This window comes from Neopelma chrysocephalum, unplaced genomic scaffold, assembly GCF_003984885.1.
Source record: "Neopelma chrysocephalum unplaced genomic scaffold, ASM398488v2 Primary Assembly neopelma1_63, whole genome shotgun sequence".
In the NCBI taxonomy this organism is placed as follows: domain Eukaryota; kingdom Metazoa; phylum Chordata; class Aves; order Passeriformes; family Pipridae; genus Neopelma; species Neopelma chrysocephalum.
Window position 1 is genome coordinate 10,511,523 of NW_020897720.1, and position 23,128 is coordinate 10,534,650.

Below are 23,128 nucleotides of genomic sequence, written 5' to 3' on the forward strand. Positions count from 1 at the left end.
CCACAGAGAAGCTGCCAATTCCTGCCAGAGAAGCAAACTTGCTTGTGTGTCTGCATAAAACTGAAAGCCAGGCGTTGCTCCCCAGGCCTGGCATTGTCCCTCTGCCCCCTCTGTCTCGGCCCCGCAGCACACGGGGAGCAGTGGTGAAAGTGTCCCAGTCCCAAGGGAAATGGGCCCTCCCAGGTTTGCAGGACAGAGTTTGCTCCTGGCCTAGAGGTGAGTGGCTGGAGCCATGAGTGGTCAGCCTGGGACCACCCTCCAGATGAGGCCATGGGTAGGTGCAAAGAAAAGGGAAGTTAGTCCTTCTCTTTGTTTCTTCTTTGTGGATTCCTGATACAATTAATGTTCATTAACAGTCTCAGCATCACACAGCAATAAGTCCAGGGGCCTCTCCCTCAGAGCTTCCATTTCAGGGAAGAATTTTTTATCTCTGTTTTTCCCATGAAAGAGAAGCTTAAAAGAGAATTCTCCAAATCTGATTTATTTTTAAAATGTGATTCTCATCCCTCCATCTCCTTAAACAGCTGTCCATAACATATGCAGGGCATACGGCACGGGGAAACACTGCTAATTTTAGTAGCAGGTCCTGAGGGAGGGACCCAGCTCTGGGCCAGGCACAGGATGGAAAGTCACAGCGTTCGCTCAGGGCCCCACATGACCTCGCTATTTTGGGGCTGCCCACGTCCCACCTTGCCCCAAGCCCACAGACATGGTGCAGCATCAGCCCTGAGCCTTCCCACAGCCCAGCTATTCCTGCCCACAGCATCTCTCCTGCCCACAGTGACAGCTCCTGCCAAACCCCGGCCAAACAGGATGGGTTTTGAAGGGAAGTAAACAGGCTTCAGGGCTAAACTGAGATCCCCAGAACTCATCACGCTGAAGCAATGATGGACGAGGTATTTTCTGCCCACATATGTCCGCTGTATTTTCAACCAGCTAAAGGGGGTTCCCCTCTGATCAGTGAAATTCCATCAAGCTCCACACGGATGATGCAAGTGATTCCTCCGCTGACTGGCCTTTGCAAGGAACAGAATATTTATGCGTGGTCATAAAGATATGAATTACCCAGGGTAGGAAGGTTTTGAGGAACTTGAACTCCACAGAGTAAAATCCAAGCTGGGCAGGGAAGTTTAGAGGGTCTCAAAAGTGAACTCAGAGGTGATTTGGAGGGAGCCAGGAAGCAGAGATGGTGGGGATGTCAGTGCTTTCACTTGGTGTCAGCCTGGAGTGGTCGTGTTTGTAAATCACAGAATCATGAGATGCTAAAATCCCAGAGCACTGTCAGCACTGCCCCTACCAGCCCAACCCACCCTGTCCCAACAGCTCTTCACGTGGCTGCTGCATGGCAGGGACAGCTCAGGTTCCCAAGACATCCTGCCCAAAGTCTTACCATCAAAAAATATGTCCTACTGTCTCCCCTGTATCTTCTTTGCCAGTTTCTAAGGCTGCCTGTGACTGGCTGTTGTGGTGTAACCCCAGCTGGCAACTAAGCATCACACAGCCTCTCACTTTTTCCTCTGTACAGGGTCTTTCCAAATGCATCTTGCCAAAATCAATCCCATTTTGTCTCCTTTAAGGGAGACCCTGTTTATGGAGCCTCCTGCATCCGGCAGCCTGGCTCGTTCGTCTGGTACATCTCAAGCCAGGGCTTGTTCTGAAGTGAGCTCAGCTCAAGCAGAAAGTGTCAGAGTAAGAGAGAGAAAAATGTGGATTCTCAGGGTGGATACGTGCACTGGGAATGAGGCACCCTGGCACCCCCCAGGCACCCCAGGCATCCCAGCCACCCCCACACTGTGCCCTGCCCGCTGAGCTGGATGTGGCCACAGCTCCAGCATGGCCCAATTCCTGTCCAGGGATGCTGCAATAGTTCATCCATGAGCAGTGCTAGAGGGAACGTGGCCACTTGGGATCCCTCCGTCCTGTGTGAAGCTGCCTTTCCTGGCTTATGTCACAGCAGGACACCGGGGTTGTGCAGCCGGCAGGGAATGGGGATGGAGCTGGGAACATCGAGCCCTACACAGACTGAATTACTGCGGGGTGGGGCTGGCCAGGAGGGGGGATATTTTGATAGGGTTTTGCCAGCAGTGAGGGTTAATAGGAGGACAGTAAAGTCCTGTTCTTCAGCCTTCACAGGGAACTGCTAAACTTTCCAGACTAACACACAGCTGAGCCTCCTTGTCACCAGTGAGCCTTGCCCTCCCCAAGTTCATCGTTCCCTCCTCCTCTTTGCCTCCATCAATGCACAAGCCTGGAGCAAAAGCAGCCCTCACTCAAAGTTCTCACTGCTGGGCTCCTGGGGACAGCGAGTTATGCTGAGGTCACCAAACCCTGCTGCCTGCTTTGCCTCAGCTGCAATCCCAATCCATGACAGCTCTGCCTCATCACTTCTTGGCCCCCCTGAACACTCACCAGCCTCCCCCACTGCATCACATTCCCAACAGGGAGCCTTCCAATGGGCTCCCAGCAAACCATCAAGGGACTCCCAGCATAGACATGTCTCAGGAAAACACTGCTTTCAAAGCCAAGATATAAGGTTATGGGGCTGATTAAATTAAGAATGGTCTAATTATCAGTGTTTATAGAGTAAGTAGCCAGCTCATCTGAGAATCAAGCTTCTCTTAGAGGACCTCACACTCATGACCCAAAAAATCAATTGCAGCTGGCTCCAGAGAGCCTTGTGAACCCTGGGATTTGCCTTTCTGATCTTTTCCTCACTCATGGTTATTGCCACTGCTTTCCAGATGGCATTTGGATGTTCTGGAGCTGGCACAGCTTCACCTGGGTTCTCCCATCAAGGATGCCTTTTAGGCTGTTTCTCTGTGAAAAAGAGCTGCCACTGCAGTCCAGGAGCTTCTCTCTCCCCACATGTCCCAGGGGCTCAAAAGTGGATTCCTGTTTATTTCCTCAAGCAGTTTTATTCATATCCTTCAAAAGCTGCCAAACCGCATCTGTCAGGCCCAAGAGGACTCAAAAGTGCATCGTAGGTAAACACCAGGAGCAAGGTGGGACTGCCTGGAGTTCACAGCTTCTGCTGCACTTCTCCCTTGGAAGTTTTATTGCACCTTGTGCAAGTCACAGGCACATCTCTGGCACAAGTTCTCAAGCAAAAGCAGAGTCAGGCACACAACATCCCTGTGTTCAGGACTGATAGAGAACAGCCCCCAGCAGTGAGGGAGAATCCTTTCAGGACAGGCAATGAGTTTCTTTGGATACTGTAAGTGTTGGACTGGGACCAAGCTCAGCCAGGCTGGATGTGCCCAGACTGTGCATGGGAGCTTCAAATGGGCTGAAGATCTGTCCTGTCTGCTGGTGCCTGGTGTGATGACTCCAGGCAGGGCTGTGGGGACTCCGCCACAGGGACGTGGGGGGGAGGCTCCAGCCAGAGGGGTCAATATCTACCACTCATGCTGGGTGTAGCTGGGGACAGGCACAGCTGTGATGTTCAGATCTGATGGCCATGAGCAGCACAGAGGGCAGTGTAGGGCCAGCTCCAGTACACAGAGCTCCCTACTTGCACCACAGCTGAGGACAGTGATGGATTCCCCCCCCCTGTTTCTTTGGGCTCAGTTTGGTTTCAGGGAGGACAAACAGGCTCCTCCCAAGCCTGCAGCCCCACACATCTCCAAGCGAGTGAGATGATAATTGCAGGGGCAGTTTGAAAGAGGTAGAGATCCTTCCCATGGGGCATGGAAATGCCTTCCACCAGAGCCCCCTGGGGCAGCTGTGAGAGCCCACACGCACCATGGAAAGAACAAGACATCCCGCAGTGTGTCCTGCTTTCTAGCTCCACAGCCTGCTCCCAGGCTGTGACTCACTGCAGAGCCATGCACAGCTGGCTTCCCACCCCCTGCCCTGCTGGCCTCCGGCTTACAGAGGATCTGCAAAGACATCCACTGCTCCTTCTCCATCTGCTTCTGACAGAGCCAGCACTCCACTTGCCTGCATCACCCCATGAGCCAGCTCAGCCCCTGTCCATCAGCAGCACACCGAGGCTCAGGATCTCCTGGTCCAGGAATTGGAAGAGACCTTGGCTGGGTGTCAGTCTGCTCCATCTGAACCAGGAATCAGTCCTACTGCTGAGCCCAGGGGAGAGTCCCATCCCACTGGGAAGAATGCCTTACCCCACACAGGACAGGCAGCCACTCCTGGGCACATTCCCAGGACAGTTTGAGTTCGTCCTGCCCTGTGCAGATTGTTCTTCCAGTGGCCATGGATCTGCTTAGTGTGAGCCTAGAGAGCACAGCCCTTTTGCTTCTAATCTGCTTCTGAAATGGAAAAAACCAGAAACCCTCCAGCAGAACCTGCTGACACATTCCCAGAGAGCAGGAGAGCTGGGACATTCCTGGGATAGGCAGATTCCTGTCTGCTCTGCTCGTACTGGTCTTTCTTGACTTTTCCTGAGCTGGGTGCTGGGCTCCCACACCAGCAGCCATTGCCTTTCCACACACTGCCCCGCAGGTGTGAGGAGCTTAGCCTCCAGCCGCACACTCAGGGATGAAGACTTAGTAGATTACATTCCCGCAGTGGTTCCAGGGCATCCTGTTTATTTATGTGCACTCCGGGCTCATTGTTTTGCAGCAATTAATGCAGAAACATCCTCTAGAGAAAAACTCATTAGGGAATCCCTCCCAAAGCAGAGAGAAGGAAAGATTTGTGAGCAGGACACAGCAGGATTATTAATCCACACTTGTATCTCTCCAACCAATGCTCACTCACATTTTTCTTCATTTCTTACAGCAGACTTGTTCCCCTCTTGGAGAGCACTGGGGTTTTCTCAACTGTGACAGCCCAGATCTGCCCAACCTGGCTTAAAATGGGATGAAGAAATTTGGATTTTGAACTAGGGTTAGCTGGAGTTCAAACCTCATCCCTGCAGACCTCTTGGCTTTGCTGTAAAATGAGCTCAAGCCACAAAGGGTCGTACCCTGTTTGCTGTTTCCATCGGAGTTTGTGCAGTCACCTGAGCTGGGAGCGAGTGCTGGGAGTCCTGGGGTGCATCCAGGGGGGTGCCCTGCTGGCACCTGGTCAGGGAGCCCGACCTGGACCTGTGAGGCTGCTGCTCTGTGAGGTCTCCCAGGGCTGATGAGGCCCCTCAGGCAATTTCCTGCCCATCCAGTGCCCCAGATGGCAAAGACAACCTTCTAAACATGTGTGAGGTCCAGTTTTCCTCCTGGCAGCTTGACCAAAATGTCCTCTTTGATGAGTTGTACTAAACTGTACTGAGTTGTACCAGGCTGTACAAGAGTGGAAAGGACTTTCCAGGACTTCCTTTGCAAGCTCTCAGTCATTTGTGGAGCTTTTTAAAGCTGCTGAGCCTAAAGAGTCAGGGAGTTGCTCCAGGCTCTTGTTTCCCCCCCTGTGTGATCCCCCTCCATCCCACTGCTGATGCCTGGCAGTGTGTCCCTCACAAGATGCAAGACCTGGCTGTCCCCACCGTGTGTGCAGAGGACTGTGAGGTCCCCTCACTGTCACCCACCCCAGGCTCACAAGCACGAGCCTGGGGTGGGTGAGATCATGAGCCTGGGGTATGTTTACAGATGTGACTGCATCACTGCTTTCTGCTTTCACTCAAAACCAGTGGGTCTAACCCACCACATATATAAAGAAATCCCTGTTATAATTATCTCCCTGGCACTATCATTTGTCTAAGCCCTTAGTAGAGGGCTTAGCTTCAGGCCCACAGTGCAGAGCACTAAGCAATTGCCACGTTGTCAGTTAGAAAAGTCGTGGTTTCTTTTCTCTTCTTTTTTTTTTCTCCCTAAAATTTTTTCCAGATGTCTTTTTTTTTTTTTCCTTAGGAGAAGAACCAACAGCTGTACAATTTCAATGCGAGCCGTGACTAATCCACTGCAGAGAGCATTCAACGACAGCATTCAACTCCTGGGATATGAATCAAACAAATGATACTTTGGCTTAGGGGATGTATGGCCTCTGGAGCCAAACTGGGCCTACACTGCTGGGAGCACTGGGCTGCACCTGGGAGCTACGGACACTTGTGGTGGGAGAAGATGCTCCAGATTCCACAGGTGGTTGGTTGTATTAGAAGGACACATGGGGTCTTAGACACCATCCCAAATCTGGCCCCCACATGGACCCGAGAGGGTTGTGTGAAGAATTTATGGATGTTCCTGTGAGTGATATCAATATCCACATATCAGCACCCAGGGATGGCTTTTGAGAGGTGTGTAGCCGAGTAAAGAAATGGGTGAAGAAGATTTTCTTCTCTTGTTCTTTGCCAGCAGCCTCCTGAGCTGCCTGATCACAGAGACCGACCGGCTCACTGGGAAGTGATGACGGGTTCTCATGGCCCCCCTTCCCTACACTTCCCTCCCCTTTCCCTTTCTGTTCTGTTTACTTTTTGTTTCTTGTTGGCCATGGGATGTTTAGTCTTACATCTGATCTTTCACATGCAGCAGAAGTGCCGCGAGGCCGGATGGGGAGTGAGCTGATACAGAATCACAGACCACAAAGGCATCCTACAGAGCAAGGAGCCAGCACAGCCCAGGGGGTTGTCATAGGCCAGTTCCTGTGTTGACATCTAAATCCTCAGCAACATCAGTGGGAAGAGTTAAGGACCCAGATCCATGTCTCAGCCCATCTCAAAGATAGTTTGTAATCACAAGGAATGCGCCCAAAGCCCAGTCAGCCAAGACAAAACATGATGTTGCATTTTGCTGTGGTGTTGGGTGTCCTTCACCCAGCATCCATAATCAGGCTGCTGGTGCCCAGATGGCTTGTCCTCAGTCGTGCTGGCTACATGAGCCACAACCTTTCCAGCAGCCCCTGGAGAGCAGCCCTGGGGTGAGGGTTGGTGCCACAGAAGGATCACAAGCTGAAAAAAGCTGAATTATCCACAGGGCTCAGGACAGCCCTTTATGGCATGGAGATACTCTTCAGGGATGCCCAAATTCCAGCAGTTTTTGTCTGCTGGTTTTCCCTTGCGGTGCAGCGCCATGGCCGTGCTGGTGTGGAAAGGCGCGTGGTCTGCTCCTGCCAGGGGAGCAGATGAACCTTAAATCCTCACAGTCATGGAGAGAGGAGCTGGGTTTTCACCCTAAGCATAGAGAGGAACAGATGGGAAAAGCCAACTCCAAGCAGTTTTGCTGCCTGGCTGCCTCTGGCTGGGCAGCTGCTCCAGCTGAGTTATGATCTGTAAGGTCAAAATACTTAGTGATGTCTGAAGAGACCAACAGATTCAGCTGACCAACAATTCTGACTGTGGGTTTTGTTCAGTCAGTCCAGATCTGCTGGCTGATAACCACAGCAGAGAGACCAGTTTGCTGAGCGTCACATCTACCAGCGCAGCATTTCTCTGCCTACTTAGAGCATAATTCAGATCTGTCATAATTCCCCACATTCTCTGGATCATTCGTTCCTCTCCCTCTCCACAAGGCAGTCCCAGATGGCAGCAGTGTTAGGAGATAGAATGGAGGAGCAAGAACTCTCCTGCCTTCTTCTTCATCCCCCTGAGGATGGGAAACACCAGGTCAGGGACTGAACTACTCTTGAGAAATGACAGCATTTCACTTTTTAATGGCAGCAGGTTAAGGTGTTAGGAGGTGCACAAACCAAGCAGAGAGATGGCATTCTGCCCGCCCCCCGTGCTGTCAGTCCGAGAGAGAGAGAACTGACAAACTCGTTGCAGCAGTGCAGGCAGCTGTGACAGTGACTCCGCTGGGAAGGCTGCGCTGGGGGCTGATCTGCCCCTGCGAGAGACCCCCTTGATCTCCAGCCCCTGCTTGATTTCTCTGGTCTATCCTTAGGACCCAGGCTGTGCCTCAGCCGGGTGGGACTGCCCACTGGGGCGAGGGGGGGAGGAAGAGACCGATTTGGAAAGATAGCAAGGAGGAGGAGGAGGAGGAGAGGCAGCGGGAAACCCAGCCCACCCTTTGGCTTCCTCCTGCCTCCTTCTAAAACCTGCAGATTCCTCCAGCCTGTCCAAGCGCCTGAAGTTTCCTCAGCCGTGCTGCCCGGACTGCGAGGTATGGCCCGAGCTTCGTGTTTGCCTTTGCTGTGCCTCTTTCCCCTGATATAGGGGTCCCCATAGCCCCACTCGTGGCGGTCCCTGGCCCGGGACCCACTCTCCCAGCCCGTGGAGTGTGTCCAGGGCTCGGCAATGCGTCACTCGGGATGGGGAGGTGGATGCTCCCCACCCCAAGTGGTGCACTTAGAGACCACTCCTGACTTCTCTTTGCAGCATCTCCGCTCCTAAACTGTCTCTTGCTCTATTTCACTGCCAGATGACGAGCTTAACACTTTGGTGGCATCTGACTGTAAAGGTTTAATCTGCCCTCATTTTTCTCTCTCCTTCCTTTTTTCCCCTCTGGGTTTTCAGCTGGGAGGTAGTTCCTTAGCGAGATGTGTGACCAAGGTCTGAGCACATCAAACCAACCTGCAGAGAAAATCAGATCTAGTTACAAACCAGTCCCCACTACTCCCAGCCTGAGGTGTGTTGGCAGGTGATGTTTTACTCACCAGAGTATCTAGAGGAAGAACAAAAGAGTTGTCGACTTCATCTCAGCGTTTTTTATTTTTTCAGTACAGCCGCTCTTATTTCTCCTAAAAAAAAAAAAAAGACACTCGGCTTTTTGTTCCCAGCAAACTTTGAAACTCTTTCAAGTCCTGCTGCCCTGGCTGAACTCTGGCTGATCGACTGTTAGAGAGACGGAGGTTGCAGGAGAGGAGGAACAAAGCTCTTTTGGAGTGTTTTTTTTTTTTTTTAAGTTTTAAGAACTTGGGCTCAGTCAGGCACAATTTTAAGTCCACGCAGAAGAGCCGAGGCTTGTTTCCTTTAAAGGCAGCTGCTGTCCTTCCCATCCCGGTGACGTGACCTGTGTGGCAGTATAACTCTGCTCTTTGTGTCCCTTCTCTAAGAAAGCTCCATTCTGTTGCATCCAGCCAAAAAAAGAGAAAACTTAGCAGGATAGGGGTTGAATTCCCACCCAAACCGAAAGGCAAGAGGTTCAAGTTGGAGTGAAACTGGGGACACCGGGAAAGTCGCCAGTACTCCGAGTCCTCAGAGACCACCAACTCGAAACAGCCCAAAAACTCAGCAACCCTCCAAAAGGACAAAAGTTAATTGCAGCCCTTTGTTAGGGTGGATCAGGCGAGTTTTAAGTGGAAATGAAAGGCTGTTGCGTCCTGCGCAGTAACTAAAGCCAAGCCATTGTTTGCCACATAGGCAGGAGCAGGGATGCGGGCGGTGTTGGGAGGGGGAAGAGCAGAAATAAACTTTTCAAACTTTTTTTTCAAGCCCCTCCTTCCACAACCCTCTGCTCTTCCATGACTCAGCCCCAGAGGAATGTCGGCTCCCATGGAAACCTTTTCTGGGTCCTCTGGTCGGAGGGATGTCGGGGCTGTTATCGCTGGAGCGGCTGCAGGCAGGGCGAGTCCAGGGAATGCTTTGGAGATGGTTTGCATTTTTGAGAGTATTTATCGGGCAGCTTATTCTCGTCCTCCTTTGTGGAGCCGTGCGAGATCAGTTGGCTGCATCCCCCGAGAGCCGGAGGGACCGCCTGCCCCTGGCACGGCAGTATCAGGGCTGGTTTTGGCGCTGCTCTACGTCCAATCCACACAAAAGAAAAAGCTCAGGCAGGACAGCAAAATTCCATCTCCCGTGTCTGCCCAGGGCTCATCAGTGAGCCGCTGCCTGCAGCCCAGGGCTCATCCATGCACTGTTCTTGTTATTAATTTAATTGTTTCAAATTATGGATGCGATCTGTAACCTGGACAAACCATGACAGCTTCCAGCACACAGCTGTAATGGGATCGGGCTCTTGCCTTTGTATCAATAAGCCCTGTAAGACCTGGAGCATTTTTCAGTGCAATCAGAGCTGCTCAGCTCCTTGCACGGGAAATGGGTTCATGCAGCATTGTGTAGACATGTCTTTAGTGACTGCACAGGCAGATGGGGCAGATAGAATTTTCCCTCCCGTGTTTTACTTGTAGCATATGTGTGTGCCTGAGCTAAATGGAATTTCACTTCCATATAAATCTTGTTTGGTTTTCTGAGCCTGCACACTGTGTGCCAGGGGTCTGGGCAGGTGGCAGGAGCCAGAGTGGCTTCTGCCCAGTCCTCTGCCCTGCTCCCCAGGGCAGCTGCAGCACATCTGGGTGAGCTGGTACTGACATGCAGGGACCTGTTCAGCCAGGAGCTTTATGGGGACTCGAGCAAACAACTCTGACTTCAAATGGAATTTTAGCCTGGGAGTGGCTGCTGGGTGAAGCTCAGAGGGTCTTGCTTGCATAGGGAGGTCAGGGAGGTTCAGCCCTTGCGTTGTGTCTCTGTGAGGGTCACACTTGGTCACCCATCAGCACCTTGAAAACTGTGGCCCCAGTGGGGTTTAGCAGAACCTTTTTCTGGGTCAGTTTTGCCTTTACACTCCGTGTGAGGTGGGGGCACGTCAGACCTGCAGAGCCTTGAAAAGCAGTGAGCAGAGGGAGGGTGGGTGCAGGAGGCACTGGTGCTCGGGTGGTGCCTCCTGCATGGCCGGGCTGGGGTGCCGGTGGGGAGCTGAGGCACGGGAGGGTTTTGCCCACTCCTGCTCTCCGTGGCTGCAATGGGAGGTGGCAGCGGAGCCCCTGGACTGGGTTAGCAGGGGTGGCAGCTGGGGTTAGCCCGGTGGCCTCGGGGAGGAGCTGTCAAAGTGGCCAGGCAGGAACTCCTCCCCACGCTAACGTGGCATCCCAAAGGGCTTATGCAACCCTGGACAGGGCCAGCGCCACATGGGCCACGCTCCTCCATCCACGGAGCCTCTTCCGGAGGCTGCACCCGCCTGGTCCGTGTCCTCCCCCAACCCACAGAGGTCCCCGGGCTGGGTGGGAGGAGACAGGAGAGACCTGCAGACCCCAGAGGCACAGACTCTCCTCTGTGTATCACTGCGGGGTACTTTCCCCATCAATAGAAACTTGTGATGGGACTTGGGGGGAGGATGGTAAAGAGTTTCCCAGAGCAGCCTGCTTTTAGCTTATGGAGGTGCTGAGGGTCAGCCTCAGCCCTCCCTACACTCCGTGGCTCCCTTGTTATTGGCGTGGCTGCAAAATGTAAGGGGCAGCTGGCACTGAGGAATAGCCTGGGCCATGCTGGAAAGGTGAACCATTGAGAAGGGTTCATGGGAGCCCCCAGACTCCGTTTATAGAGCAACTGGGAGCTGAAGTCCCTGTGTAGGATGCAAATGGGGTCAAGCCTTAGAAAGGCAGTGCCACCCATGGGTCCTGCAGCCCATGGGTGCTTTGTTGTCTTCTCCATCCACAGCAGTCAGGAGGTGAGGCCTGAGGAGGGACTGGTGAGCATATGGAGCTTCTCTTACTTTATATTCAGCAGCCCTGTCTGTGCCCATGATGTGCTGGTTTCCAGTGTCTTGTAAAGTGCTGGCATCTATTGATTCCTTTAGGATACAGAAGGGCATAAGTCCCTGCTTGCTAAAATCTCTTTCCCAGTCCTGTCTTCCTCTGTCCAAAATGATCCCCTGGCTGCCCCTCCCTGTGCTGCCCCTGCAGTGCCAGGCATTCCCAGTGCAGGGCCCCTCACAGGGATCCTCCCAAAGTCCCTCCAGCTATGGGATGGATGCTGAGCTCATGGTGTGTCCCAGCTGCCAGCTCCAAAGAGCATCCTCTTGGACAGCAGAACCATGGTTGCTCCACAAGGAGGGAGACTTGCACCATGGATCATGCTCTTCTGATGGAGCAGCTCTGTGTGCAGGGCTCCCGAGCTGTTATTTCAGGATTTTTGACCACCAGGCATTTAGGAATGACCATGCCTTTGCAATCCAGTCAGGGGCTCACAGGGACTGCAATGTCCTCCCAGCTCTGCCTCCAGAAGGATGTTGTTTTTCAAATAAACTTGCTTTCCATCTATGGCACAAGACAGCTCTGCAGAGCTTGTTTGCTCAGACTTTTTCGTGCTCCTTCTTCCTCCAAACACAACACTGGCAGCTCTGACTGTCTGCTGGCTTCTAGCAAGCATGTAATTCCCTGACCCCAGCTTACTTGCATGCCCAGACTTTGAAATTCAAGGCTTTTTCGAGGCTTGGGAAATGATCTAAGATGGCCTTGGTCTGGGGCTGGGTTCTTCTTAATGCCATCTTCCACATGTACATGCCCTGCCCTCTCCTCCAGGCTGGGCACTGCCATGTTTCTGCCCAGTGAGCATCACTGAACCTCAGAGCACCTTCCAAAGCAAACAAGCCCCTTGGGAGAAGCCCAGGAGGAGCCTTTACAAGCCAGGGAATGGGAGCAAGGGAGGAGATGGCCAGAATCACCAGTACTTTTCCACCTCCCCTCCCCATGCAACCCTTCCAGGAGTGAAGATCAGAACCACTGATCTCTCCTGGCAGATGCTGGCAGAACTCTCGGTAGCATCCAGAGCAAATAAAGGCAAGGGGAAGGGACAGCTTGTACCAAGGAGGACAGGAGGGAGCTTTTCAGCTGCAGCCTTGACAGTGCAAACGGTCTCAGCACCCCCTACCCACAACTCCTCTGACACAGATCCTTTATCCCACCACAGCAGACATCCCCATCACCCTGTGCTCCCAGTCCTCTGACATCCCAGGAAAGCTGCCCTCCCTGCCATGACCTCTATTTTGCACAAACACCCCACTGGAGGCTGGGTGAGGTACTGAGATTGGAAAGAGGATTTTCCCTGCGTGGCCAAACCTTGCTAAGCAAGGAAGCAGAGCCCAGCCTGATAGCACAGCCTTGGTGTGGCTTTATACCCAGAGAGCTGCTGTGCACAGGGAGGAAGGGAAAGGATGCACTGGCAAATTAGATATCCTGGGAGATACGAAGAAACCTTGTCCAACGCTTTCTGTCCCAGCAGATCCATCCCTTTGCCTGGCCCCAGGGAGCTGGTGGGCTGTGATGGCCACACAGGTGGAGTGGACGAGGGCAAGCGGAAGGGAGGCAGCGGAAGAGTTGGCAGGGGGACAAGTCCCCTCACTGGCAGGAGACAACCCTCGCTGTCAGGAGTGGGATGCCACTGGCATACTAAGCAGCCAGCTGAGCTCCTCTCTGCCCTCACACAGAGGGGCTCATCCCTGCCAAACAGGAACCGGGGGGGACAAGGACGGAGTGATTTCACCAGCTGCACTCTCCTCCTGGTTCACATCACAGCCAGTGTTAGCTGGGCTGCCCGGCTCCCTCGTCCTACAGGATCCCTGCAACAGCCCAGACTGGGAGGGTGCAAAAGGCTTATCCTTCTGGAGCTTGTCTCCTGGCAGGACACAACCCCAAAGTGTCTGGGATCCCTCAAACCTAGTCTGGGGACCCTCAAGTCTGAGCAGGAAAGGGAAAAGCTATAGTAGAGATCCCAGCATTTGGGGATGCCGAGGATGGAGGACTAGCCCGTCATACCCCTAGGGACGACTGTGTCCATGTGGGAAGGGCCTTTCTAAGGGATTTAATTCTCAAGTGCCCCATGTCACTGTCTCTCCTTCATCCTCCACTTTCATTTTTCCTTGCTTTTAGCTAGGACTCAAATCAGGAGATTTTTAACATGAAAAATCTAGGGGTTTGGTAAAAAAACCTCCTGAGAAGGAAAGAGGAACTGCCATTTTGACTGTGATTTTTCTAAAGGCATCCAGGAGAGTAACAGACATCTAAACCCCACTGTCTCATGTTGCAAAATCAAAAGAATTTATCTTGGAAACATGATTTGGCTTAAGGTTTTGGCTAGAAAAGACAGCATGTGGGTCTATAATATTGAACAGACGAGGCAGGAAATGAAGAGAACACCCTTCTCTAAGTGTCTGACTGCTCAGCCTGCAGCTGAGAGGCACACAATGGCCTCCTTCCTCATCCCTGCTTTTCCTCTTCTTTATTCAGGGTCTTCTGAAAGATGAGGGCCTGGATTTTTTTCCTTATTTGCCTGGCAGGCAAAGCCCTGTCAGCTCCGGTAAGTGCATGAGACAGCAGAGCCTCTGCTGTCGGGGTTGTCCATCTGAAGTAGCTGATGGGGATTTTCTTTTGTAACAAATACAGTACTAAGGGATGGGGGGCAACCTGAGGATGGCCTTATTCCCCCTTGGGAGCATCCTCCCCATGGTCCCCCACTCATGGTCCTTTTCCCCTGCAGCAGGAGGCTCTGCCCGATGAGACAGAGGTCATTGAAGATCCCACCACAGAGGTAGGTGACTTTGCTCCTCCTCCTCCTCCCCTGCAGCACCCACTGCTCTGGGAAGAGCATTTCCAAAGCAGTGGGCAGGCTGCTCTCCCCCACCAGGAGCTGTGATCTATATACAACAACACCAGAAACACCAACCTTTTTTGCAGGAGCCTGTGGGGGCTAATCCCGTCCAGGTGGAGGTGGGAGAGTTCGAGGAACCCACAGAGGATGTAGAGGAGATTGTTGCAGAGAGTAAGTCACCCTTCCCCTGCCCTCTGGCTGGCAGAGACATCATCCTCCCCCTGCATGGGGGAGCTTTAGCCACCCCAAACAGTGAGGGGTTCCTTTGGGAAGGGCTATAGCACAAGGACGACAGCAGACTAGATGCACACTTTAAAGCAAAAGAGGCACATGGCCTCTTCCAGCACTGGGCTCTCTGTAAGCCTGTTTCTGCAACAGAAAAGCCATTGCATTGGGTGGCTACAGAAAGGAGTCCAGGATTAGCCTGAGGACTAACATGGATTTCTGGAGATGCTCACATCTCTCCAGTGCAAGAATAGATGCTTGGGGCTGTCCCTGCTGAAGTCCCTGTCTTCCCTCTGTGCTGAGATGCCCTGGGCAGCTCGTGGGAGGTGAGGATGGGGCTGGCTCTGACTTTGCTCCCCTCCTGCTCCCAGACCCCTGCCAGAACCACCACTGCAAGCACGGCAAGGTGTGTGAGGTGGATGACAACAACCAGCCCATGTGTGTGTGCCAGGACCCCTCCAGCTGCCCAGCCACCGCTGGTGTCTTCGAGAAGGTGAGGGCAGGAGCTGCTTGGTGGCCCCGAGTGGGGAGGGAACCCCACGTGGGCATTGCCAGGGATGGTGGGGAGACAGAATCAGGGTGGCAGGTCCCCATCTGGCCTCGGCTGGTGATCCAGCAGCTATTGTCCACCCCAGGGAACAAGTTAAACATCTTGTTTGGAGGCTCTCCCTGGAGACTCCCCAGCAAATCTGGGCTTTGCTGCCGCTCACGCAGCATCTCCCCACCCTGTGCAGGTCTGCGGCACCGACAACAAGACCTACGACTCCTCCTGCCATTTCTTTGCCACCAAGTGCACCTTGGAGGGAACCAAGAAGGGTCACAAGCTGCACCTGGACTACATTGGGCCTTGCAAATGTAAGTGGAGCCACTCCCTCAAACAAGGGGACCCCTGACCTGAGCACAGCCCCTGTGCCCACAGTGTGAGGGAGAGCAAAGGTCCAGGCAGGCTCAGGACTGAGGTTGGAGGGCACTGGGGCTGTGTGTCTGGGGCTGCATGTCCAGATGCTGCACTGACCACTGTGTATGACTTCCAGTCATCCCTGCCTGCCTGGACACAGAGCTGACTGAGTTCCCCCTGCGCATGCGGGACTGGCTCAAGAACGTGCTGATCACCCTGTACGAGCGTGATGAGGACAACAACCTGCTGACCGAGAAGCAGAAGCTCAAGGTGAGGGACTGGGGACAGAGCCTGGGAGCTCACCCCACCAACAGAGCCCAGCACAAGTGGGGAGCCTGTCCAGAATGACCTGTGGGCACCCCATTTAAAGCCCCTCCTGGGGTCCCCCCTTCCACCCCATTCCCCTGCTGACAAGGGCTCCCTGGCCTCTCCCATGGCAGGTGAAGAAGATCCATGAGAATGAGAAGCGTCTGGAAGCTGGTGACCACACCGTGGAGCTGCTGGCCCGTGACTTTGAGAAGAACTACAACATGTACATCTTCCCCGTGCACTGGCAGTTTGGGCAGCTGGACCAGCACCCCATCGATGGGTGAGTGTCAGCAGGATGCAGACCCCACCAGAACCCTTTCCCACACAAGGACCAGGATGATTTGGCAGCAGAAGGTGTCAAAGCAGGCTGGAGATGTGACACAAGTGGGTGGCTGGCGGCACAAGTACATCTGTCAGGGGTTGTGGCAAACCAGGCTGGGATAGAGGTAGGTTTGCCTCCTGCAAACAGCTCTTCTGCAGGAAGAGTGGCCTCCCCAGCCTCACCTGCTCCCATCTCCCTTGGGTGTGGAGTTTCTATCTTCTCAGATTTACTGTCGTGTGATAGTTCCCTAAAATATCTTAGTCCAAAGGCCCCGGGATAACTTCAGCAGCTGAGATAGCAGCTGCTGGCTTAGCTGTGAGATGGAGAAGGGCACGAGAGTGATCACAGACCCGTGGGGTGAGGGCAGCTGGCAAGGACCACCAGCTACTATTTTGTGGCCAGCACAGCCAGTTGCAAAGGCAGACACCAGTCCTTGACCTCCATGACACTCAGTGGCTGATACTGGGAGGGCACTGGGACCAGTCAACCCACAGAGCTGGGGCCAGCATCTCCCCTCCTGTGACCATGTGGCCACCTTGGCAGGTACCTGTCCCACACCGAGCTGGCCCCGCTCCGTGCCCCCCTCATCCCCATGGAGCACTGCACCACCCGCTTCTTCGAGGCTTGCGACCTGGACAACGACAAGTACATCGCCCTGGAGGAGTGGGCCAGCTGCTTCGGCATTAAGGAGCGTAAGTACTCGGGAGGGCAGGAATGGGGGTGCAGGGGACACTAAAAAGCACCCCCAGAGCCCCCACTGTGGATGGAGCAGTGCATTTCAGCTGGTGCTGGGTGAGGCAAAGCAGGGGAGAGTGGGGAGGGTGGATTGCAGGAGCAGTGGGACCCTGGCAGCATCCGCCTCCTAACCTCGTCTCTCTCTTTTCCTTCCACAGAGGACATAGACAAGGATCTTGTGATCTAAACGCCCCAGCTTCCTGCTCTGCTGCCAACTTTGTCTTGTTTTAACCTTCCCACTTCCTTTGGTTTTTAAATTGCTTTTGTTTTCTTTTTCCCTGGGAACAAGGTGCTAATATAGATCTAAACATATGTAGTAATGGTGCTAAGAGAAATAACAGTCCTCATTCATAGCCTTATCTATCACCACTAGATTACTCACTCAGCTGTTTCCACACACTCTTACCAGCCTTTTCTCTCTCCGACGTGCCTGTACCATTGACCGACTGTTCCTGTCCCAAATATCCTGTCTCGGTATCCACTCTCGGATCGACTTCTCTTTAACTTCTCACTAACAGCACGTTCCTGGACACGTCAGCGCAGATGCAAAGCCCTCTCAGCTGATGCACCGCCCCAGTTACAGATGCCTGTGAGGGAAGGCAGAGCCAGACGATGTAGGAGGATTGGGTTCTCAAGCAGAGCAGCTGCAGGTGACACTGTGGCCACCCAGCTCATGGTAGGGAGGATGGAGAAGGGTGAGAAGGATAAAGAGCGGCAGGATTTTGTTTTCCTTTTTTTTCTTCTGACATTCCCAGGGCTTGAATTTAGTAATTATTGGGCACCAAAAAAAAAAAAAAAGGCTAATCAAATTAGCAAATAGGGAGGCGCACAAAATTTAAAACAAGATGATAAAATGCATCCCATCTTGTAAAATCCCCTCGAAAAATAAAGGTTTGAAAGTGCTACATGCTTTACCATCACTCAATGACCACACTGCTGTCGTGTTTTCTGTGCGAGATGGGGTGTGACTGCCTGTTCCCCCAGGTTGCCCATGTCTGACCTTGATGTGATTCTGCTGTAGCTGAAATAAAGCTCTTGGCTCTCCCCAAATCACAGTGCCCTCAAGCACTTCCCACCTCTCTGCCTTGGTTGTGCTTAAATTCCAGCCCTGCTCTCCCAGGGAAGCTGTGTCAGTCTTGGAAGGGATGTTTCTGCCCAGAAAGAGGCGTGTTTGCCACACGCTCAAGGGAAAGGCTGTAATATTTTTTTCCTGTTGTGGATTTAAGGGATGAGTGAGATAGAAGGGAGAAGGTATTTGGATTTTGCTTAATAGAAAGGGTCCTGACAGGACCAAAGGGATGGTTAAATCTCAAAGGCTGAGAACTCTTTTTTTTTACCTCTGAATGTTCCCTGTGCCTTATATTATTAAATTCCTGCCACAGTGTGAGCAACCTGATGAGTCTCCATAATAAAAAATACTGATTTAAAACACTGACAAGTAAACGAGCCTGCCATGTTCCTCTGTTTCATCCCATCCCAGTGAGGGGGACTGCATGTGTTCAAATTGTATCACAGATATCCCCACCCCAGGGAAGACTCTGGTCCAAGGGAAGCTGAGGTGCTTCTGCTTATCACAGTCCCTCACTGTAAACCGGCTCCTTGGGGGATATTGGATGGGTAACGTGGGCAGATGGAGCTGGAGCAACGGAGGCAGACGGGGTCACTGCAGCAGCCAGCACAGACACTCACACGGCTCTCAGGCCCTTGCTTTCATCAGCAATAAAACCCCTGGGAAAGGCGAAAAGGCTCAACAGTTGGAAAATAAACACCACCATTGGCATGGGCTAAAAATATCCCAAGTTGCAAGAGCTCTGGCTCAGCTGTGAGGTCCCTGTCGACAGCCCCTGGCTGGATGTGCTGTGCTCCCAGCAGAGCTGTCAGATCATATCCTCCACAGGGCCCCTCCCAGCTGCAGAGCCCTGGGCAGGTCCCATCGGGGACAGTTACTTTGCGGGCGTATTGCCAAGGTGTTTGACCCCGGTGGGAAAGCTGGTGCCTAGAAGGGCCAGGTGAAGGTTTTCCACCCCTGCTTTGAACACCAGCGTTCGTTCCATCCGGCCAAACTGCTTCCCAGGGCTATTAGCCAAAGTGGGGGTTCCTGATGGAGACACAGCAAATGCCTCCCTGCTGTGGGGGCAGCCTCTGTGAACTGGCAGACCCGACACAGAGAGGGACACTGCTGCCCATGACCCCTGCGAGATCCAGCTGGATGTGACCCACCCCCGTGCCAGGAGAGCTGGCAAGAGAGGACGGGAAGGCAGGAAGGGGCTGTAGGAGATCAGCCATCCTGTGCAAACCTGCTTTCCAGTCGCTCCCTCTCAGCCAGAAACTCCTGCTCCACTCCCACACCAAGACACAGCTGCATTCCTTCCAGCTCCAGCCCTCCTGGACACACACAGGCAGCTTTAGTCCCGTGCAAGGGAAGGCTTTCCAGCCCTCCTCTCCTCTGCCTTCCCCTCTTGTGCAGCAGTCAGCTCTAAATCCCAGCAAGCTCAAGGAAACCAGGCTCCACCTGGAGAGTTAGTTATCATGCCTCTGGAAGGTGAAGGGATCCATCTCTAAGGCGATGTCCCATCCCATGGGACAATACTCGTGTCCCAGTGGTCTGGCAGAGCCTGAAGGACTCAACTCAGTGCTATCACAAGTGCAGCCTCCCTGGCTTTAACTGAGCATCAGAGTGAGCTCAGGAGGTTGCAGCTGGGGCTCCCTTAACCCCTCAAAGGTCACAGCCTGAAGTATCAAGTTGCTGGAATTTCACTGCGTTGGGGCAAATGCCATACATGGGGTTACATCAGGACTTGAGGAATAAGTTGGCCTCTTTGAGCTTTCAGACCTAGACAGTCAGCAAGGGTGGAACAGAACAGCCCTTTCCCTGTTACAGCTGAAATTGAGCCTTCTCCTGCCTGCACAGCAGCAAAGAAACTCGCCTGTATTTCCAAGTGGAAATTCTCCCTGTGGTTAGTGCTGACTGAGGACACAGTTTGCAAACCTGAAAAAAAGGAAATAGAAAAATAGCAGAGAGATCTGGGTCCAAAACCAGCACAGTCTGACCCGAGTGCTACAGTGCCTCTGCAGGCAGAGGTGGTTCATTTTGGTGCAGTCACTCACTGAGCTGTGCCCTGCATTGAAGAATGGAAAGATGGGGAAGACAAGATTCCTGGAGAAATTAGTGCTTTCCTGTCTGTTTTCCTCACCCTTACTTTTATAAAAGAAACAGACTGTGGCATAAATACTGCATTAAGGTTTGTGGCTTAAATATTCAAAATACAGGTGATGCAAAAAGGTGACAAGCCAGGATCACCAGGACTACTCCAGTAACTGAGTAACTGAGGCTTTAACCCAGGTTCAGGTACCCAGGATGGTGGGGTTGATCGAGTTATCATTCCTAGCAGGTAAATCTCTCTCACAGCAGTTCAAGCACATCCAGAATTGCTGCTGACGGGGAATCTCATCATGGGTCTGGCACAGGGAGGGTCCCACAGTGCCACGACTGTCCATATCCACTGCGGAACCTTCTTTTGTCTTAACATCTTTTATACATTTTAAAGATGAACAAATTCAGTAAAATCGCGCCCAACCTCCGCTGAAGAGACAACGCCGGGAAAAACACTTCGGGTAACGCATCTCAGCGCAGGCGGCCTGGAACGAGGGGAGGAGGGAAGCAGGAATCCCTCTGCCCCGCGAAGCTGTGAGAGGCGCGTACTCCTCCTCCCGTTCCTCCTTCTCCTGCTCCTCCCCCGGCCGATCCCCATCCCCGGCTGGCGGCAGCGGCACGGAGCGGCCGGCGGGGGGAGCGATGGCTCCGGGGATGGAGCCTGGCGCTGCCAGGAGGCTCTGCCGGAGCGGAGAGGAGCGGGCACATTGTCCCGGGGCCGCCTGGGCACCGGGCGGGAGGAGGAACCCGCTCCCGCATCCCGCAGTCCAGGGCTCTGCCTTTCGCAGCGGAACAGCTCAGAGCCCTGGTCCCTTTGGGGGCTATGTCCCCACCACGCTTGGCCATCCCATCCGATCCCATCCCATCCCATCCCATCCCATCCCATCCCATCAATGCTGCCAAATCCTTTAGACATAAAACCGTTGATCAAATCTGAGGCTGAGTTTGGCAAGAGGGTTCCACTCTGAACCTTGTGACTCAACGGGAGGGTCTTCCCATTGTCACTCTTATGTTTTTTTATCCTTGGTCTCTATGTGAATCATATTAAGATGATTCTGAGCAATTTTCCTTTCTATGCTTTATATATGTAGGAATAAATAGAGTGGACCTTGCCATCAAATCCTGTTAAGCCACACTGTCTCAAATTTATATTAAAACCTGATTTTGCTGATACTTTTGCCAGTGATTCTTTAAGTGACCTGAGCCACTCATTCATGACACCATCCTATCTCACTCAAAGGTGCCCAAGCCCCCCCCCCAACCCTTCTGGAGCACGACCCTATTTTAGTCTAAAGGACACAAGGCTTTTGTGATCCCAGATTTTGTGTTTTGCAGCTCTGTCTATCTGTCTCAGTACCATTCCCTCTAATTTTTAACCTACTGGCTAGTTTTAACTTAGATTTGATGGGGCACAGAACCACAGACATGGCATTCCTCTGGGTGGCCTTAAGACAGACAGACAGAGGATGCAGACAGATGGACAAGTACTTCACTGCACAGTGATGCTGAAGTCTAACAGGAGCTGGGCTCGGTCTGATCCACTGGTGCCAAGATAATTGCATGGTAGGTAATTATTTGTGTCATGGACTGACTATCCAGTTTCTGGCCATTGAGAAGTTACATTACATTCTATTTCATATCCTACCACATAAATCATGGCCATTTCCCAATTAAGCCCATTTTTTGTCAGCCTCAGTATTATGCTCCTAATCAAAGAAACTCTGATTCTCTGATTCTTGGGAAACAACTCGCCCCAGGACACATTTTTATGTGCATTCCCTACATTTTTCTTAATTTCGTATTTCCTTTTGATCACTGCTTCGTTTGGACTCAAGAGACTATACAAGTCTCTTGTTATTTCTTGTCCAAACACCTCTCTGATCACCTTTACTGCCTGGGTTTTGGAGACTTTGCTGCCATCAGCTATGGGGCCGAAATTCTCGGTGTGCAAGGCCAGGCCTGACCACAGTGTGATGGTGACTGTCTGTGGCTGCCCAGGGCAGCCACAGCACCACAACCGTGCCCGGCGGGACAATCCCTGGTGGCTGGGGCTGTACTTGACAGTCACAGGGTTTCTCACTGTCAGGAGGAATGTAAAAACACCACAGGACTCCCAGGCTGAGCATCCATTGCTGACCAGCCACATGGTTCATTTCCCTCCCATGAAATGAGGATCCTCCTGGAAACTGGAGGCTCTTTTTCCCCCAGCACTGATGTCCTCAGAAGAGCTGCTTCGGCTCAAAAGTGCAGGAGCTGGATGGAGACTGAAAGCTGGGTTAATATCTGGGGCAAGTCTCACCACTTGTTTGCTCTGCTCCCTCTCCCTGAATTGAGAGCAGAGATGAGTCAAGGCAGACCTTTGGTCTGACCCAGTCCTGCTGCTCTTCTGCTCTAACCACACCTGCAATCATGCCCTGTCTGCTTGGGCTTGAGCAGCAGGATTCATCCTGTAGGATTCCTGTTGTTTCCTCCTGGTCACGGTGTCTAATGAAATCCTCACCTTATCTACCATCAGATGATTCCCCCATCACTTTTGACCCAGCTCCAGGTTTTCACTCTGGTGCAGATTTTCATGCCCTTCAAAGAGCCGTTCCCTACTCTGAGTGCTGCCCACATGCCGCCTTTTTGGTGAGCCTTTATCCTTGTTCCACAGGAATAATTTCCTTTTCCTTTACAGCTTGCTCATCCAAGTGGGATGCTGGAGTGTTCTACTTAACATGTCTTGTTTGCATCCTTCTCCTTAGGCTGGCAGCTGGCATTGGATGAACTACCTGTGGCAGGAAGAAACATGCTGGAATAATCAGAGGGGAAATCTGGAGGGCTCCAGAGGTTTGCTCCTCTTCAGAGGCAGATGCCCATATCCCTTGCACGTTAACCATAACACAGGGCCTGTCCATACAGATGTTTTCCAGCCAGTGCCGGCAAACTTCAACCCCCAGCCATGGAAACTCACTTCCCCTGGAGATCTTGGCATGCAGGACAGACAGGAAGGAGCATGAAGACAATCCCCCTCCATATGCAAAGAGCAAAAGAGGAAGGGAGGAGAAGACCATCCTCCTCTACTTGGCTGCCTCTACCTAAAAACTGGCAAGGGTGAAAGTGCTCCCCACTCAGCTCACACCTGCAAACCCCTGCCCCTGCTGCTGCCCACACGGGCAAGCCCTCGGGGAGGAGCACACTGGAGAGTGCCAAGCAGCCCCCGCAGCCTCAGCACTGCTGGGCTCAGCCAGCAGTGTTCATCCCTTCTCCCACTGTCTCCAGACCCCCCCCCAACCATGCAGCTGCAGTGCCGTGGCAGTGACC

At 52.8% G+C, this 23,128-nt stretch overlaps 1 protein-coding gene and 1 long non-coding RNA gene across 3 annotated transcripts in view; one reads left to right on the forward strand and one right to left on the reverse strand.

Moving 5' to 3' along the window:
* Window positions 1-7,468: 7,468 nt before the first annotated feature.
* On the forward strand, window positions 7,469-18,114 carry SPARC (secreted protein acidic and cysteine rich). Of its 2 annotated transcripts, XM_027682429.1 has the most exons (11): window positions 7,469-7,486; window positions 7,924-7,982; window positions 13,822-13,891; window positions 14,072-14,122; window positions 14,269-14,353; window positions 14,779-14,900; window positions 15,142-15,262; window positions 15,442-15,575; window positions 15,746-15,894; window positions 16,480-16,628; window positions 16,830-18,114. In XM_027682429.1, exons 3-11 carry the CDS (start codon window positions 13,835-13,837, stop codon window positions 16,856-16,858), a joined length of 897 nt encoding a protein of 298 aa, XP_027538230.1. In that variant the 5' UTR covers window positions 7,469-7,486; window positions 7,924-7,982; window positions 13,822-13,834; the 3' UTR covers window positions 16,859-18,114. The 2 variants fall into 2 exon arrangements, with proteins under 2 accessions (XP_027538230.1, XP_027538229.1); XM_027682428.1 differs by lacking the exon at window positions 7,469-7,486 and having other exon boundaries at window positions 7,854-7,982.
* A 1,480-nt stretch (window positions 18,115-19,594) lies between these two features.
* Window positions 19,595-23,128, reverse strand: part of LOC113967120 — a 58,069-nt gene continuing 54,535 nt past the window's right edge. Inside the window, exon 3 of the long non-coding RNA XR_003534099.1 lies at window positions 19,595-19,660. This is a non-coding gene — a long non-coding RNA (uncharacterized LOC113967120). The remainder of the gene's footprint in view (window positions 19,661-23,128) is intronic.